Genomic DNA, 18,555 nt, shown 5'->3' with positions numbered 1-18,555 from the left:
CACCCCAGGTCACCTCCCCTTATAGTTTTAACCAATCCCTTTCCACCAAAAAGGAGAAATGAATACAAGTAGATATAAGTGAAAAAATAGCAGTTTACTAAAAAAAAACAAAATAGCAAGAGGTAAAAAAATAACAGTAATAGGTACTAGTTACAAAGTTGCTGAAATCTTGCAGATACCTCAGGAAAAAAGAGAAACTCAAAATGGCAGAGTAACCCCTTCCCTAAGATGGCACCCTCCGCAAGTAACCATGTGTGGGGAGGCAAAGGGAAAAGATGACGGACAAACCCTGCTCAGCTCAACCTTCCCCCTGGAACAAAAAAATGGGAAGGTAGGAGCTTACAAAGCAGCTCTAATGGCAGATGGGAATTGCTGGCATGTGTGGTCAGTGCTGCTACTTGCTGCCACCTCCTGCTACCCACTGGACTGTGTCAGTGTTGGTGTTGCCGTCTTGGGTACTGTTCCTATGGGGAGGAGGAGAAGAAAATGGACTCTCAAGCACGGATGAATGGTGGCCCAACTCCAGCCGAGCTCCAGCTTCGCGCTTCCAATAGGTGTTGCAAATTTCACTCTGAAACAGTTTTTGATTGTGAAATGCAGCTTTTCAGGTTGCTACTGTTGTGAGTAGAGCCAAAAGGCAAGAGGGAGCTCTGCTTAAGCAACTCTGACTTTTTTAAATGGCCCTGGCAACCCCCTGGCCTCATGATTCTGTTTCTGGCTGTGCTGCCAGGCCTTAAGGAGACAGTAACATTTTTTGGACACCGACAGATATAGAAAACAATAACATCTTGGGTTACCAAGGACACAAAGCATGTAGGAAAATATGGGCAGGTATCTAGAAAGGTTGTCACCTCCAGTGATCTAAGACTTCACTCCCAGATCCTGATGAAGTAATAGAATGTTTGAAAAAAGATATTCCAAAGAGGCACAACTTATCACACTCTACTAAGGCCTGGCCTGCACCAACCAACACTGTTTAGAACTGTTCTCAGCGCCCTCAAGGAAAGGGTCTTCTGGATCTGAAAACATACCAAATGACACTGTTATAGATAAGTAATCTAATAGTTGGCTCTCACAATTAAGGGATGAATATTATGTGTATGTTAAGATGTATAGTGATGTTATTGTAATATGTCCTCCCATAGCCCTCTTTCCCCTCCCCCTTGTAATAGCCTCAGTAGTCAAGGCATTTAGAGGGCCAGAGCTTGTTACCAAGAGGCACAGCGTAACAACACCTGACCTCCAATCAAGATGTAAGAAAGTAATCTCCACCAATGGACGGCAGAAAAAGAGTTGACTGACTGTCAGAACCCAGGACACCCCTCTGGGTGCCCTGGGTGACACGTGCCCCGGGCAGGGGGCTGGGGAATCCTGGCAGGAAGCCAAAGACACTTGGGATTTTGATCTTAACCCATGGAGCAAATTACCAACCTTGTATGAAGAATCACAAGTCACAGAAGTTTAAATAGAGTAATAATGAATTAATCACCAGGTGAAAAATGGAATTTTGGGGATTTTTTACTCTAGGGGTCTAGGAGGCAAGATGGACGGACATGGGCATTGTCCTATTCTTCTTCCTTCTTCTTCCTAGCCTCCATCGTCTTAGTGATGGTGGCACATTTAGATTGGTCTAAAGTAGAAGTAGACAGTCTATCATAGGCGATAGGTATTGGAAAATAATGATAAATAAAGTACACGTAGCTCGTAGTATAAAATGTAGACACCAGCCCAGGGGCGGGCAGTGTGCCCTTGACAGACCTGCAGATCAGACCTCTGTGGGTCTGAGAAAAAATATTCTAGATGATAGATAATAAACAACCTTGTGAACCAGAGCCGAAGAATATCGACTCTTTCTTCGGCCAGCGGCCTGGGAAAAAGGGACTCTCGGGTCATCCCAAAAGCAGGAAACCCGAGAACTGGCAAAACTTTAGGAGGGGCTAAGGGTATAAAAGGCAGAACATCCATTATATAGATGAGCACATGGCTGATAATCACGGGAGCTCCCAGCACTGTAATTTTTCCTTATTCCATCCTTTGTTGTATTTTTTGTTAAGGTTTAATAAACCTTTTAAAATTTTAAAAGTGAGGGTCATTTCTCACAGCACTGTGACTTAATCAGAGACCCAGCCTTCAACTATATCAGTCACCTCTATAATTAAAAAGAAACAATGAAAGTGGAAGTCAGCTCATTCAGTAAGGGATGAAGAAGCTTCTCCTAAGAGACAGCAGCAGAGCAGTCACAAGAACAGGAGAGGAAAGAATGAAATCATAAATGAGACAGAAACCATACAATCCCTATCCCCAAGGAAGCAGTGAGAGATGTGAAGCCATCAATCAGGTGAACAAATTGTCAGCTAGTTATTTTCATGTTGGGATATTGGAGCCAAACATCAGGAATTAGAGGGAAAGGAAACCTAGCAGCTGGGATCCCTTGTTATGAATAAGGTCACTGACAAAAGGATTGTAAAAGGGGCAGGAATCTTTGGAGGCAGCTTTCATCGAGTGTGGACAGATATTTCATCAAGGAAGGATGTACACATTCCCAAAGCAAGGTGACCACCACTGGGGGAGGTATCCAGTATCTGAGGGAATTAACTGTGGTGGAGGTATATGACAACCAGGTATCCAATGAACCGTGTAAAATCCCATGCACATAGCCCATGTGGTAAAAGTTTGTATGAAGTGCACCAACACTGTACACCAACAACCTGGCAGCAAGGAGCTGGAGAGACACAAAAGCACCAACTGTGGTTGGATTGGCCAGCCAGCCTGAGAATTCAAAGAGAATCTCACTTCCTCCCTAGATCTTGGCTGTGGAGAAATTGTTCCAACAATTGTCCCAGCAATTAAAGAAGGATAAGTCTTCCTCACCCATAGTGACCAACATCTTGGCTATTATCAACCTTTTTGTATTCAGGAAGAGGTTTATCAGTGACACACACCACATGCCACCTTGTGGTTCTATCTGCCATGACCAGGGGGAGGACATAAGGAAGTGGGATGGTGAACCTACATGGAGACTAGAAGCTCAAGTACAAGAAGTGCAAGAAAAAACAGCAGCGAAAAGGCATCCATCCAGGAAAATTATTCCTCTAGTGTCTGTTGGTGCTTAGTTGCTGGCCAGGGTTAAACCATAACATCAGGTCATATGAAAACCTTTCACTGGAGCACAGGGGGACTTCTCAATCAAGTCAAATGATGTGTCAGGGATACAGGCAATAGCTACACAGTACTGAAGTTCATCGATTACCAAAATTAGATAGCAATTTTCTACTGAACACCTCTTGAGAGGGTGTGATAGATGCACCCACTCTGACTGAACAGTATTAATTACCATTTAATAATTGTTTAATCATTAATAAAACCCTTTTAGTTAACCCTACAACAGCGACTTCTTTTAATAATTCATCTGTGACAGAGTAACAAAAAATGCATTAACTTGAGCACAAAGTAAAAAGCAAGAATAAAAAAAGTCTAATGAAAATACTTAGAATGACTTCAGCTACTAACGAACCTAAATCTTAACAATGTACAATAGATAGCAAAGCGATCCTGTATCAGTTGTTATTGTTTGAAATGCTTCAAGCTTTCTAAATATTAATTATTACATTAAAATTAAGTCAAGATTGCCTGAAATACATAACATCTTTAAGAGTACATTACAAGAGTATAATTTATTAATTTGACCTAAAACAGTGTATTTTGTACCAGTTTTGCTATGAACAGACTATTTTACCATGCAGATCTCAGAAACCCAGCCAGACACATAGAACTTTACAATTTGCTTTAATTCCTGTTACCATAGCAGAGTAATGAAATACTTTTTCCTCTTAAGTTGGTAGGTGCAATTAGGCATTTACTGGACTTGATGGACCCTATTATGCATAAGAATAGAAAGAAGCCCTACTTTCAGTATACAATTAGGGAGTTCCATCCTGTCTTACTACCTTATTGTATGCTTAGAAGAAGGTCTTCTCAAAGATGAATACCCTCAAAGTGGTTTTGTATAGAGATCAGAATGGACTGGATAAATTTTCACCCTGATGAGGATATAAAGCTGTCATATACTTTTTCTCTATAATCTTAGGTTAATAGTCCTATCAAGAACCTTATTCCAAATTACACCAGCATGTTCTATCAACTTGTGAAACCAAGACAGTCTCATCAGAAATTACTACAAACATCTTTCAAATCTGGCTTTTCGTTTTTCATCTGGAAGAAAAATGATATCTCAGAAAAGCAGTATTAATTCCAAGCAACTAATAAATGTTCTTCCATTAGATACAGGACTGTTGGTTTTGCATCTTTTCCACATAATATATGTAGTGGAAGGAAAAAAAAGCCAACGGCAGGCATCATACCTTTAACCTCTCAGAGCGTTAAGTCTAAGATGCAATTGGAAAGTATTTGCATAGTGAACACATACCGAAATCATTAGGTTTTATAAATACTCCAAGAATTTCACATGTGCTTCTACCTATTATTAAAACATACCTTATTTCATCCGTTTCTGGCACTTTGGTGTAAGGTAGAATTGCTCGAACTCTCCTTCTATCTTCCACAGGCTACAGTTTTAGAGAAGAGTTCAAAGATATTAATTTTCCCTTTCATTCTAGTGTATCTTCCTCTCCCCAACATTATGCTATTCTGAGGCAAAAGACTGGTAATAGTAATTTGTATCCCTTTGCTAGTTTTAAGTTTTTAAAGGGTCAAAAATTGTAAGAGCTGGAAATGCTCAATTCCTAAAGTTATCTACAAAAGCCTTCATTTTGGTTCTAGCCTGTAACATTATCATTCATGTTATCTCCAAAAATCAAATTACCAACAATGTAATTCCCATGAAAGAGCACTTTACAACTTACTTCCTCTTAGTGGAAATTTGTGAAAATTTAACATTCAGAAACATCTTTATTCGGGGGGGAGGGGAGCATTACTCATACTGATAATTACTGATATTGTCTTAAGGATAGTCACTTGAAAGAAACAGCTTTCAGGAGCTTTGGTTATTTCAAGGATGTGTATTTCAAAATCTTTGCCAGAAAACAGTAATATTATTTTGATCTAATTTATTAAGTCTGTGTAAAACCCTACATTATAATGGTGCTCTTTATTAGTCAAAACACAGATTTTCTTATTTTAGTTTATATAAAATGTTATTACTACATTTGAAGATAGCTGCAATACCTGACATCTAGCCTTCTCATTACAGATTTTTATTAAAAAACAAATTTTTTATCATTAGTTTCTATCAGTAAAAACTTTTTAATATATTCATTATAGTTCACCATATGCTGAGATAGGTCTAGAACTAGGGGAAGCCATCTACAAGGCTTTTTTCATAGAAAACTATGAATATCAAATGCAAGATTAATGATATTAATATTTAAGTAAATTCCATTTTAAAATTTTACTACTTGCCTCTGGAGGTGCTACTGGAAAGAATAGTTTTTCCCCCTTCAGCAAACAAGACACATGACTGTAATACCCAATTAGGTCTGAGAGTGAAGCAAAGCGACGTCCACCAATGTAATAATCTCCACACATGGCAATAATCCTGTTAATAAAGAAAAGGAAGTTTGACAGAAGAACTTTTGCTACAAACTGTTGGGATGGTTTGGGTTTGGGATTTTTTTAAAAGGAAATGAGGATGACGCTGAGTTGTTAAAGCAGGCTATCTATGTTCAAAATACAATATTACAAACTCAGTCTCTAAAAATGTTAAGAGCTACCTGGAAAAGCAACTTTGAGAAGGGAGAAAATACTGACAAGAGGGATTGAACTATTCCTTTAGTTACACAAAAAAAAAAAAAAAAAAAAAAAAAAAGAACAAGACATTTGATCTACTTAAAAACTACCACTTTTTTGGTAAAAAATTGTGAAATTATCAGTTTTATGAAGCTTGCAGAATGCTAAAAAAAGTTTCCAATAAATTATGTAGTAAATGGGAAAAATGTCGTACTTTTCACCAGAACTCTTTGTTGCAGTGCCAAAACAATAATTTTTAGGATCATAGAATCAGGTTGGAAAAAAAACCTTTAATACCATGGGGGTTTTTAAGATAATGGGACTTAAACATTAACCCAGCACTGCCAAATCCAACACTAATCCATGCCCCTAAAGCACAACATCTACACATATTTTAAATAACTCCAGGGATGGTGACTCCACCACTTCTCTAGGCAGCCTGTTCCAATGCTTCCCTTTCGGTGAAGAAATATTTCCTTATATCCAATCTAAACCTCCCCTGGTACATCTTGAGGCCTCTTGCCCTCATCCTATTACTTGCTACTTGGGAAAGACAGACCAACACCCACCTGGTTACAACCTTCTTTCAGGTAATTCTAGAGAGCAATTGTCTTCCATGAGCCTCCTTTGCTCCAGGCTAAACAACCCCAGCTCCCTTAGCTGCTGCCCATAAGACTTGTGTTCCAGACCCTTCCCCAGCTTCATTGCCCTTCTTTGGACACACTCCAGCACTTCAATATCTTTCTTGCAGTGAGAGGCCCTGAATTGGACACAGTAATCGAGGTGCAACCTCACCAGTGTTTAGTAAAAAGGGACAATCACTTTCGTAGTCCTGCTTGCCACACTATTCCTGATACAGGCCAGGAAGTCATTTGCCTTCTTGCCCACCTGAGCACACACTGGCTCATGTTCAGCCGGCTGTTGACCAGAACCTCCAGGTTCTTTTCCACTGGGAAGCTTTCCAGCCCCTCTTCCCCCAGCCTGTAGTGTTGCATGGGATTGTCATAACCCAAGTGCAGGACCCGGCACTTGGCCTTGTTGAACTTACTGCAACTGGCCTTGGCCCATCAATCCAGCCTGTCCAGATCCCTCTGCAGAGCCTTCCAGCCCATCAACACTCCTATCCAACTTGGTATCATCTGTGAACTTACTGAGGGTGCACTCAATCTGCTCCTCCAGGTCATCAATAAAGATATTAAACAGGCTTGCTCCAGTACTGAGCCCTGGGAAACATCACTGGTGACTGGCCACCAACTGGATTTAACTCCATTCACCACCTCTCTGCTCCTAGCCATCCAGCCAGTTTTTTACCCAGCAAACAGTGCACCCGTCCAAGCCATGAGCAGCCAGTTTCTCCAAGAGAATGCTGTGGAAAACTTTGCCAAAGGCTTTACTGGACTTGAAGTCTAGGTAGACAACATGCACAGACTTTCCCTCATCCATTAAGTAGGTCACCCCTTGTCATAGAAGGAGATCAGTTTATCCAAGCAGGACCTGCCTTTTATAAACCCATCCTGGCTGGGACTGATCACCTGCATATGCCATGTGATGGCACTCAAGATGATCTGTTCCATAATCTTCCTGGCACCAAGGTCAGGCTGACAGGCCTGTAGTTCTCCAAATCCTTTCTGGCCATTCTTGTAGATAGACATCACATGTGCTAACCTCCATTCAATTACAGAAAATTCTGAGGGGCAAGATGAAAATATAAACATTTTCCTTCCCAATATTTTATATCATTCAGCAACTCACCTAAAAAATATACTACTACAGCCAAAAAGAATTTTGTTTTGATGGACTCATACACTGTCAATCATATGCCACATGAACATATGCCCATATACAACTTGGGGGGAGGGGGATTTCGAGAACTTTCACCTACAATATTGGTATTTTAATCAAACAGAAATATATAAGGAAAGTTTAATCTGAGAAATATCACTCTTAGGAAACAAATAACAGGGAGATTGTCAAGCAATGAAAATTTCACCCATTTTTGGCAGAAACCAAGCTTTGGTGGAAATGACACTTCCAGTCTATGGGATATCCCTATATTTGGCTGAATTAACTTCAAGACTGTCAATCTTGAGGCTGGACAAATGTTTGAGTGCAGCATCTGCCCTTCTAATAACAAAAAACATACACTCTGCAGTCAACAAGAGAAATCAAAAGCAAGTCTGCTCTATGAATACTAGTATCAGCAGACAAATTAGTTTCCTTCAGATAGGTCACATAATATAATGGATCCAAGAAGAAAAGATTCTTTAAGATTTGAGAATATTATAATGATTCCTTTCTTAGAAAGTAACATTTAATGGTTTCCCATTTTCTGAGATGCCAGAAACAATTTTATGGTGGACAGAAACCAACATTCAACACCTGATATTGGCTACAATAAGCAGAAGTTTTAAAACTGAGACTCTTGAAAACTTAAACTTAAAAAACAAGTATTAACATAACTTCATTTTCTACTACTGCTACACAGTAATCAGTTTCCTAACAAGAGTCAGTATAGCTGAGAAGCATGAATTGTTAGCTCAGACATGATGCAAACATGTGCATGCTATTTGTTTGCTGTGCAAAAAAACTTGCTTTCTGTTTATTTCTTATTATCTAGATAGCTGACAAAGGTTTTTTCTAGTGCTGAAGATGCACTTGATATCGTATTTTGTGAAGATGAACATTACACTGCAGCACACTACATGCTGACTAACATTCAGGCGCTTCCCAGAACATCTGATTTACACTAAATGAGACTAAATTAATGTCTATAACTTGCTAATGGTAAAATAACCACAGTTACAATTTCAGATAAATGGATACTTGCATTTAGAACAACTAATTCTAACATAGACTGAAAGCTGATTTTAGCAAATCCTCATATTTTTAAACACATTACCTCTTTGTTTCTCCTTGTTATAGCTATCTTATAAACACAGACTTGCTATGACTGACATTCAAATGTTTTTTGAGCTGCAATATCTGAGGAATAGACTTCAAATAATCTGATTACTACTAAGAAGCCTGCATGTTACTGTAAATTTAGTCACAACAGCTTTAGACAAGCTTTTCTATCCTGATAATGCTGGTTTCCTCACATTTTCATTCTTCAGCCTGTAAAGGAATTTTTGTAGCATGGTTTAAAACAATTAAACCCTAGCAAAGAGCTATACCATATATGGATTAAAAGAAAAGTAAAAAATATTCAATTTATTGTTGTAGCGACCTGGTTCCAAGGAAAACGCAGCACGACGGCCCAATGCTTTTGGCCGCTCGGGCTAAGGACACGCAGACATCAATGTGATAGACGGTCCAAAGGCCCTTTATTGGTTTTCTCCTCGGTATATATACCCTTGGTCCTTCCCCTACCTTCGGGGTCTGACTTTTACCTTATATGGTTAGTAAGGGGACTGGAGGCCGTGTTAGTTACAACATTCTTGGGGGGATTACAACATTCTTGGCCTCTTGTCCTGCGGCTATCCTTATCTCTGGGAGTCAGGTGAGGGAGGCCCTATCAGGTTTCCGTGACAGCCCGAAATCTTCCGACCGCCTGTCCCTATTCTCTCTGCCACAATTTATAATACAACTGTTTTCTATACCGTACTACGTTCTAAAAAAATCCACAAATAAATAAGTTACAGTATTTTAAAAGAAAACATTTACTTCTCACCTAAAATGATTGACACTTGTTTTACTTAGGAATGAAAGCACAAATGAACCCGGTCTCCGATCGCTCTCTCGAATAAGGTAGCTTCCAGGTTTTTCTGCTTGCCAAAGACGTTCTTCTGCAATTGTTCTGTCGAGTTTTCCATGATACCACCTAAAAAACATGCAACAATGGGTGTCCTTAAAAGTTAAGGCTTCTGTTTATTCTCACAGAACAGAACTATGAAGGTAATGAAAGATCTCAGTTGAAACTGATAAAATTCCAAACCTTTATTTCAAATAAAGTTATCAGATGTTTACATGTGCAACCTCTCTCAAATTACTTATTTCCAACTGTCCTAGATTGCAAGGCAATGTGTATTCTATTTACCATCTGTTAGAGGTGTGGCAGTTTTCTTCATCTCTTCCACAAACCAATCCTCCCTCGGGGGGAGACATCTGCTCTTAATGGGCCATTGAATTTCACTGCATTTACTGATAAAGTTAGAGCATCCCACTGTGAGACGCTCCACCCAGAGGGAGGAGCCAAGCATTCCTAACTGGATATAATCTGAGTTTTTGGGACATCAGCACAGCCTTTCCACTGGATTCCCAGAGGAACAGCTGCCTCTTCCACTGGATCTTCAGAGGAAGACAACACCCTTCTACAGGATCACTGCTTCAAGAGAACCACATCTGCCACTCCAGGAGGACTGCAGCCACCATTCCAATTGGACTGCTACCAACACCCTGACCAACAGGGTGTCAGGTCCTATTCTGACTCTATCAGTGTTGTTTTGATTTACTGCATTGTTTATTTTATTTTTATTTTCTTCCCTAATAAAGAACTGTTATTCCTGCTCCCATATCTTTGCCTCAGAGGCCCCCTTAATTTCAAATTTATAACAATTCAGAGGGAGGGGATTTACATTTTCCATTTTGGGGCAAGCTCCTGCCTTCCTTGGCACACACCTGTCTTTTCAAACCAACACATGGAATTTGGAAAGCTTCACAGGTTCAGATAACCTATTTCCCCAAATAACTCACACTGGAGAAAAGCACTCTGAACCATCCAAAAGGGACAAAGGCTCTCTATAACCATCTTTTTCTTATTCCCCAATTTGTTCATTTTCAGTAAATAAGTAGTACCAGAGGTAACTGATCTGCTGTATTTTAAGCTTATTCAGGCTGTAATACAACCTGTTTCTCAAACAACAAACACAGATCATAATATCAAAATCTGCACCTAAAAAAAATGACAGCATTCACACCAGAGTATATTTCAGCCAAAATGTCTTCCCCAAGCACAAAATGCAGCCTATTAAGAGCAAATACAAATGCATGGCAACTCACAGACTTTATAATATGACAAAAGAACACTTCAGTTTAAGTCAAAGGCTAAACTCATTAAAACTCTCCTTACCCTTTCCTCAATTTTGACCTCTTTCTACCCCAAGCCATCAAATGGGGGGAAGCAGCAGTGGAAAGAGCAATTGAAGCAAAGACAAGTGTTGCTCTCAAAACCTTTTAAAAATGAAAACTTTTATACAGCTAATGTTTTATACTATTTAAATTATCAGCTATTTCAGACCACTCACCTAGTGCTTCTATCAATTTGCACGTCTTGCAAGAGTTGCAAGAAAAGTATTTTTGAAGTGATATGAAAGTAATCTTCCGGCTTAAAATACACAAGAAAAAAAATGAAAAATTGCAGTTTTAGAGTAAAAATACACAACAAAACAGCTTAGCTGGTACTAAAAATCTTGCAAAAACAATTTTTTCTATAAAATAGAAATTCTCAAAGCCAACTTTCACTTCCACCGAAATGAAAGTCAAATAAATAAATTAGACAGATTACATATAACAGCAGAAGTAGTACCAGTGCCAACACTGTTTTCATTGGCAAAGCTGCAGTCTTGTTAGTTTAGTGCTCTCCTTTGCATCTCCCCATCCTGATTAAAACAAGTTAAACCAGTGAAACAATTGTTTTGTCTCTACACTGTATTGCACGGGAGGCAAGGTTAGAAAGATCGTGTCTGTGGTGGGTTGACCCCAGCCAGCATCTAATCACACATACAGCTGCTTGCTCACTCCCCCAACTCCCAACAGAACATGGCAGAGAATAGGAAGAAGAAAAGCAAGAAAAATCATGTATTGAAAAAAAGATTAATAAGTGAAGGAAAAATAAGAAGGGGCTGGTGGAAACAGAAAAAAAAAAAAACCCAAAGCAATGTAAAGTCAATCACTCACTCACTACCTCCCACAAGCAGACCAACGTCCAGCCAGAGCAACAGCTACCTTGGAAGACACACACACCCTCTTTTTTTTTTTTTGTTGAGATGATACCTGACATGGTATGGAATCCCTTTGGCCAATTTCAGTCAGCTCTCCTGGCTCTCTCTTCTCTCAACTTCTTGCCCACCTCTAACCTACTTGCTGGAGGGCAGAAGGAACAGTGAGAAATTGAAAAAGTTTTAACAGTGTGATCACACTGTTCAGCAACAGTCAAGATAGTGTTATAGACGGAAAATGAGATGATTGGCTCTCACAATTAAGGGATGAATATTGTGTGAATATTAAGAAAAGCTGTAGTGATGTATGTTGTAGTGTGTTTTTATACTTTGTAATGGTTTTGTTTTTGTATCCCCTTATTTTTCCCAAATGATTACCCCTGATTGTACCCCCTCCTTTTACCTGTGTAATCCCTTTCCTTTGTTGAGATCATCCCCAAATCCCCACCCTGGCTCTCTGTCAATCACTCAGCATCCCATCCTTTCTATCTAGAACTTTCGGTCCAGGTCCTCGAGTGATTAGTCAGAGGCCAGGGGTCAACCCCCCAAGTGCTACCCCACACGCTATCCCAAATGTCCATTCCCTAAGTGTTCATCCCTGAAATTTCTTTATTGGTCAGCAAATTCATGTACTTTTTCGTTTACACCTCCCTTTAAATGTAACCTTGGCTCCTCTCCCAGGGGCTCTGAGCAGGGGGCCCCCTGAGGTGTGCGTGCTCTCAGGAGCTCCAAATAAAACCTTGGATTAACCCCTGCTAAGAGTCAGCCCTTTTATCCTCTACTGATGTCTCTAACATCTCCTCTGCTGCAAAGGCGACTAGCCTAGCTGCCTTAAGTACCCTCGGGGCACAAGAGTGTCCCCCCCGCTGTTGGCCACATCGGGGCTGCCCCCCGCTGTCTGCCGAGTAGGGGCTGGCTGGGGTTCCTGAGGGGCTCCCAGAGAGACAGAGACAATGTATAGTTATGTTATTGTAGTTTAGATGTCCTCTGTTCCTCCCCATAGTTCCCTTTTCCACCCCCCTCTGTATTGTTGCCATCAGACAGCTTGGGTTGTATAGGACAGGTAAAAAAGAAGGCGTGCACATGTGACCCTTACATGGGGATGTTTGGAACAGAAAAGCTTGTTGCTAAGGGGGTGCAGCATGGCAACACTTAACCCTCCAAGCAAGTTACAAGAAAGCAATCTCCACCAATAAATGGCAAAGAAGAGCTGACTGACAGACTTTGGGAGGGGCCAGGTTTGGCTGATGCAACCCCCAGGGGTATAAAAGACTGAGCATCCATCTTGAAGATGAGCTAGCCACGAGGTAGGCAGCCACCAAGAGCAGTTCCCAGTGTTGCAACTTTTTCCTTATTTAGTCCTTTTGTTGTATTTTTGTTAAGGTTTAATAAATATTTTAAAATTTTGAAAGTGAGCAGCTCTCACAATAGCAGTGCGTTATCAACACTGTTTTAGCCACAAATCCAAAGCAAAATGCCACAGGGGCTGCGATGAAGAAAGTTAATTCAAGCCCAGTCAGAACCAGGACACACTTAGATGACTCTATACCATTTAGAATTTTATGGTTCAAGATCAATAACTTAAATTTTATGCCGTTCCAAGTGCCAACTGCTTAATTCATTCAGTTAGAAACACTGCTTAACATCTCTCAACTTGACACCAAATATGCTTTACCCCAAAGAGATGCAAAATGGTGTCTTACCTCGCTATTCATAAAAAGAAGCTGTCCCTCTGGCCATGACTAGTACCAAATGTATTAATTTCAAAGAGTAACTCACTATTACTAAGATTTTCAACTTTCATCATTGCCAAGGACAAGATCCCTATAATTTCCAGTCACCTCTTATTTTCATGCCTAGTCCTAACTAGGAAGAGTTCTGTATTTTCAACATTAAATTCTGTGAAAAATGCATATTTTATGATTGGCTTTTTGCAAATATTAATATTATATGTGTTATGTTAGAAAGTTATGATGTATTAATTTTCTTAAGTAGGGTGTTGAATATAGTTTTAGGTTATAACATAATGTTAAAATAGAAAATATGCAATGTAAGATACTGTGTTTAAAGAGAGGAATGAGGTACTCGCACCAAGATAGCAGCCACAGAACACCTAAATCTTTCAGAGAAAAATAATTTATTGCTCCCTTATCAGATGAAACTAACTTCTTCCTGTCTCACTCAGCCCTGAAGATGCCATCAGGAAAAGAAGTTGAGACTGACCAGAGAGAATCCTTTGTTTGAATGGAATTTATGCATCATGTATGAGATGTATGAATATGCAACAGGCTATTGCTTTTAAGGGTTAATCCTCTGTTAACTGGTGCCCTTTTTCGGGCTTATTTTGCCCAGAAAAAGGCACCCAGACTGTCCGTAACTCTTTGTTTTTATTGTCTCGTATTGTCCTAATCCTAATTGTCCAAATTTTGATTACGCTAATTATATTACTATTTTTTTATAACCATTTTATTACTATTAACCTTTAACATTTTAAAAACAAGCAATTGGCGTTTTTCACAATTATGGTAGCAGAGGATGGTTACTAACACCTCGCTGCTGGTGCCTTAGGAGTCAGGGGGAGGAAGGTGCACCCTGCCTGATTAGGCAGCTTTACTCTGTTTCCCCTAGTGTGCAGGTTACATAAAACTAGACTGAAGCGTACACAAAGAACAAAGACCCAAGGACAAAGGATAGGTAAGTTTGGACAGGGCAGATAACGGGGGGGGGGGGGGGGGGGGGGGGGGGGGGGGGGAAATGAAGGTGTGTGAATGAGAGGCAGGGTGGTTATCCCAGACCTTCCGAGTGAGTGATGAGTCTCCCATGCTGCACTTTTGTCTTTTCTTATGAAAAGCAGCCAGTAAAGAGACAAAGCAAGTGATAAAAAAGGAGTGAGAGAATCCCCCCCCAGGGAAACTAGGATTGCATCTCAGAGAAGGGGTAGGACCCCTTGGAGAGAGGAAAAATAAAAGAAAAAGTGTGGAAGAGGCCCCTAAAAATTCTGCTGGATTGAGGGATAAGAGTGCCCAAGAGCATCCAGAATTAAAACCTGCTGGGTTGAGGGATTAACATTCCAAGACCTTACAGGGTTGAGCAAAATTCTGCCAGATTAAGGATATGCCCAAGAGCATCTGGGGTTGGACAACACAGCTAGATTGAGGGATAAAAATGCCCAAGAGCATCTGGGGTTGGACAACACAGCTGGATACAGGGATGTCCAAGAGCACTTGGACTGGCCAGTAACACCTAAAATTGTAATAGGTGATTTGAAAGTAAAAGGTACCTTATTGTTGTCTTGTGTGTCAGTGAGTCACCCACAAAATTAGCCTCAACTTCCTGAGCGGGTGGGAAGGGGGCGGGGGAACTGGGGAAAAAGGTGTATGTGACCTGCAAACAAGCCATTGTTATCCCAGGCGCGTGAAGAGGGCTATGGCTAAAAAGAGTGACACAGAGCCTCACAGGTGAACTGGCACCAGAGGCAACCAGATTCAGGGCCCTTCCCAAAAGCCCAACTCGGGCAAGGTGCAGAGGTCCAAACCCCTCATTCTACCTCTAGGGAAAAGGGATAGCCAAACATCGGGGGAGGTGGAAGGAGTCAGGGTGGGGGACTCACACGGACCAGTCATTCTTTGGCAACAGGAGTTCACTTTGTGTGAGTCTAAGAAGTTTGCTAATGTTTCCTTCCTCTGTCCAATAAAAGAAAAGGGAAATTAATAGGAGTGCTGAACCTAGGTCAGTGAGGAAACTTAGGGGTATCAGTACTTAAGGTTCTGGGGTGTCGGAAAAAGAAAAATACCTTACATAGTCCATGTGGGTGAGGCACCAAGAACCAAAAACTCGGCTAAGCAGAAATCGAGAGGTATGAATGAACAGGCCTGAGGATTTGAAAGAATGTGTGGAAGTGAATGAGAAATAAAAGTGAGTGAATGTAGACAAATGAAAGTATATGTAATGTAGATTGTTTATTTTAAGCTTCACTGTATCTCCTTTGAGGGATGTGTATTGTATTGAAAAGTAGCCTGAGAAAAAGGGGTTTTTATTTTTCTGTGTGTGTAGTATTCAGGTTGCTAGTGAAAGTGAGAAACAGAGGCAGGGGATGAATAGATAAGATCTTGAAAAATGGGACAGAAAACCAGTAAGTTGGATACAGGAAAGAAAAAAAAAAGGGGGGGGGAGGAAGAAAAGCGTACTAGCAGAGATACCCCAAAATAGCCAGTTGGGAGTTATGTTAGCTAACAGAAATACAACTCCTTGCAAAAGGAGAAAATACAGGGTATGCAGTAGTTGATGGGAAAAACATGCAAACTATGGAAAAAAGGAAATTAACCTTAAACTAGTAAGCTCAAACTTGTGAATTATAGGTTGTAAAAAGAGCACTAGAATATTTAGCACAAAAGAAAGGAACCATATATATTAATTCAAGGTATGTCTTTGAAGTAGTACATACCTTTAGAAAAAAAAAATTAGAAAGGAAGAAGATTACGTATTTCAAGAGGAAAGGGATTAGCACATGAGAGACTTATTTTAGAGGTTTTAGAGGCATTAAAATTACCTGAAAGAGATAGCTATAGTACATATTAAGGGACACCAAAAGGGAAAGACCCCAGAAATAAGAAGAAATAATTTGGCAGATCAGGAAGCTAAAGATGCAGAAGAAAATAAGGCCGAAAGAGTTATGTTAACATTAACTAAAAATGAGGAAAAATTGCAATTAAGCAAGATAGGAAGAGAGCAAGATGAATTTAGGAAATGGAAACTTCCTGATGGAAGGCAATTAATAAAATGCTTACTAGGAAAATATTAGAAGACATGCATCAGAAAACCAACTGAGGTACCCAGGCTTTGTGTGATCATTTTTTAAGGAAATATGGGTATTGGGCGTTTTAGATTAGCAAAAAAGGTTACTAGAAAATGTATAACTTGAAAAAAGATAAATAAAAAAGGTGATGAGAAAAACAACATTAGGAGGTCGTGAGTTAGCTCGTCGACCATTTCAAGGTATCCAAGTAGAAGTTTGGATTTGTCAGGCTCTGGATTTATTTGTAAAAAAAATGTTTAATCCAGAAGAAAAAAAATATGCCGCATGCTGGGTGGGAGATCGTAAGAAATTAAAATCTTTACAATATCAAAAACCCCCGAGACAAAGCAATGAAAGAAAGAAGGGTGAAAGAAAAGGGCTAGGAACAAGAGATTAACTTCTCCGTTCCTGCTTGTTCCCCCACCTGTTCGCGGCTGCACCACTCCTCCCCAGCCGCTGTCCCCTGTTCCGGCCCCGCCTGTGAGTTCGTCTGCCCCGGTCCCAGCCGCCTAGCCCGCGGCCGCTCCACAGGCCGTGCCGGGGGATGGGGGGTCCGTACTGCCGTGTGGTCTGTGGTCACCGCACCGACCGCACCGAGGGGGGTAGTCCCGTCTGTCCCAGCCGTCCCATCCCCGGCTGCCCTGCCCGTGCTGGCTGTGGTGAGCGCCGCCGCTGCTGCCGAGGCCTCCCACCTGCTTTGTCTCTGCCAGGAGCTGCCGGATCAGCCGCCATTAGCCTTGTACGGGCTATCCATGGTCCGGCTCGGTCTCCACCGGAAGATCCCCCTCTGGAAGTTCCGGCAGCGGACCTCACCTGCGCCTTGGAGGATTAAGCCTTGGCATGGATCCCTCCCCTCACCCCCCTTCCTCCGACACTAAGGGAATAAATGAGGCGGCATCTCGAAGGCAAAATGCAAAACAAAAGAGAAAAGGCTTTTAAGAGAGAGAAAGAAGAAACTCCAACTGAATAGTTTGACAGACTTAGGATATTATAAGAGAAATTCCACTAATCAGGTAAAAGATCTAAAAACCCTCTGAGAGATGGGTGCAAAAGAGGAATAGAGAAGTCATAAGCTCCATATTTTAGAAAACAGATACCATCTAGAGTCTGTGATAATTTAAAAAGTCCCCAAGAAGAAAAAAAAATTAGAATTTGTGGTAGACACAGGGGCAGAAAGAACCTACCTGTTAAATATTCCTAAAGGTTATAGTGTAAGCAAAGACACTGTAAAAGTAACAGGAGCAAAAGGAGGGAGTTTCACAGTTCCTGTCATTAAAGGTGTAGTAATTAAGGGAGAAACTAGAATTTAGATAGAGGATGTCTTATTGGTCCCTGGGGAAGGTAGCAACTTATTAGGAAGAGACTTACAAATAAAACTAGGAATAGGAGTTATACCAGAAGGAGGGAAAATGACAGCTAGAGTTGTAACACTTGACCGAGGATGAGGAAACAATTAACAAGGATGTATAGGCTAAGAAAGGAAATAGGGGAGGATTAAATATTGACCCCATAAGGGTCACAATTGAGAGAGGATTGTCCCATACGTGTACGTCAGTACCACATTGTTATGAGTAAAAAAAAAAAATGTTATCAATTTTTTTAAGTTGCAGAGTTCACAAGTTAAACCAATTGCTGCTAAGTTGGAGTTTTAAGTATTTGTTGTTAATAACTTCATGTTGTTAATAGTTTTTGTTTAATTACCTGTTGATAGTTGGAAATAAGCTCAGGTGTCCCCCTGCTACTTGCTGAATGACACCTGAGACTGCGGGGGGGGGGGAGGTGACGTCAGAGCTGGTATGCAGATGAGGAAGCACCTCATCAAATCTTGCAAGAAAAAAACCCCTAAAACAACATGCCATCATAGAATTAAGAGATCTAAGTGATGTCTAAAGGTGAGGAACTTAATCCAGTGTCTGCTAAGATCCTTTTTCTCTCTCACCCTAACCTAAAAGGATGTCGGCTAGAAAGAGGACCTCGAATGTCAGACTGGAAAAAGTGGAATCTCCTACTGCTCTCCCCCAGCTCTACCTGCATACCAGCGGACACAGCTGTATTCTTCCTCCTCCTCCGTGTCGCTCC

At 40.7% G+C, this 18,555-nt stretch overlaps 1 protein-coding gene across 4 annotated transcripts in view; it reads right to left on the bottom strand.

Annotated features, from left to right (window-relative positions):
• The window catches only part of LOC135288996 (ras GTPase-activating protein 1-like), a 166,931-nt gene that overhangs the window by 133,129 nt on the left and 15,247 nt on the right, over positions 1-18,555 (bottom strand). For all 4 annotated transcript variants that reach the window (XM_064402374.1, XM_064402373.1, XM_064402375.1 and 1 more), the window contains exons 2-4: positions 9,416-9,565; positions 5,419-5,554; positions 4,495-4,565 (exon numbers count right to left, since the gene is read on the bottom strand). In XM_064402374.1, coding sequence (XP_064258444.1) covers positions 4,495-4,565; positions 5,419-5,554; positions 9,416-9,565 — 357 coding nt within the window. The remainder of the gene's footprint in view (positions 1-4,494; positions 4,566-5,418; positions 5,555-9,415; positions 9,566-18,555) is intronic.

This window comes from Passer domesticus, chromosome W (genome assembly GCF_036417665.1).
Source record: "Passer domesticus isolate bPasDom1 chromosome W, bPasDom1.hap1, whole genome shotgun sequence".
Lineage (NCBI taxonomy): Eukaryota > Metazoa > Chordata > Aves > Passeriformes > Passeridae > Passer > Passer domesticus.
The sequence above is the reverse complement of the archived record's forward strand: the minus strand, read 5'-3'. Positions and strand labels throughout refer to the sequence as shown.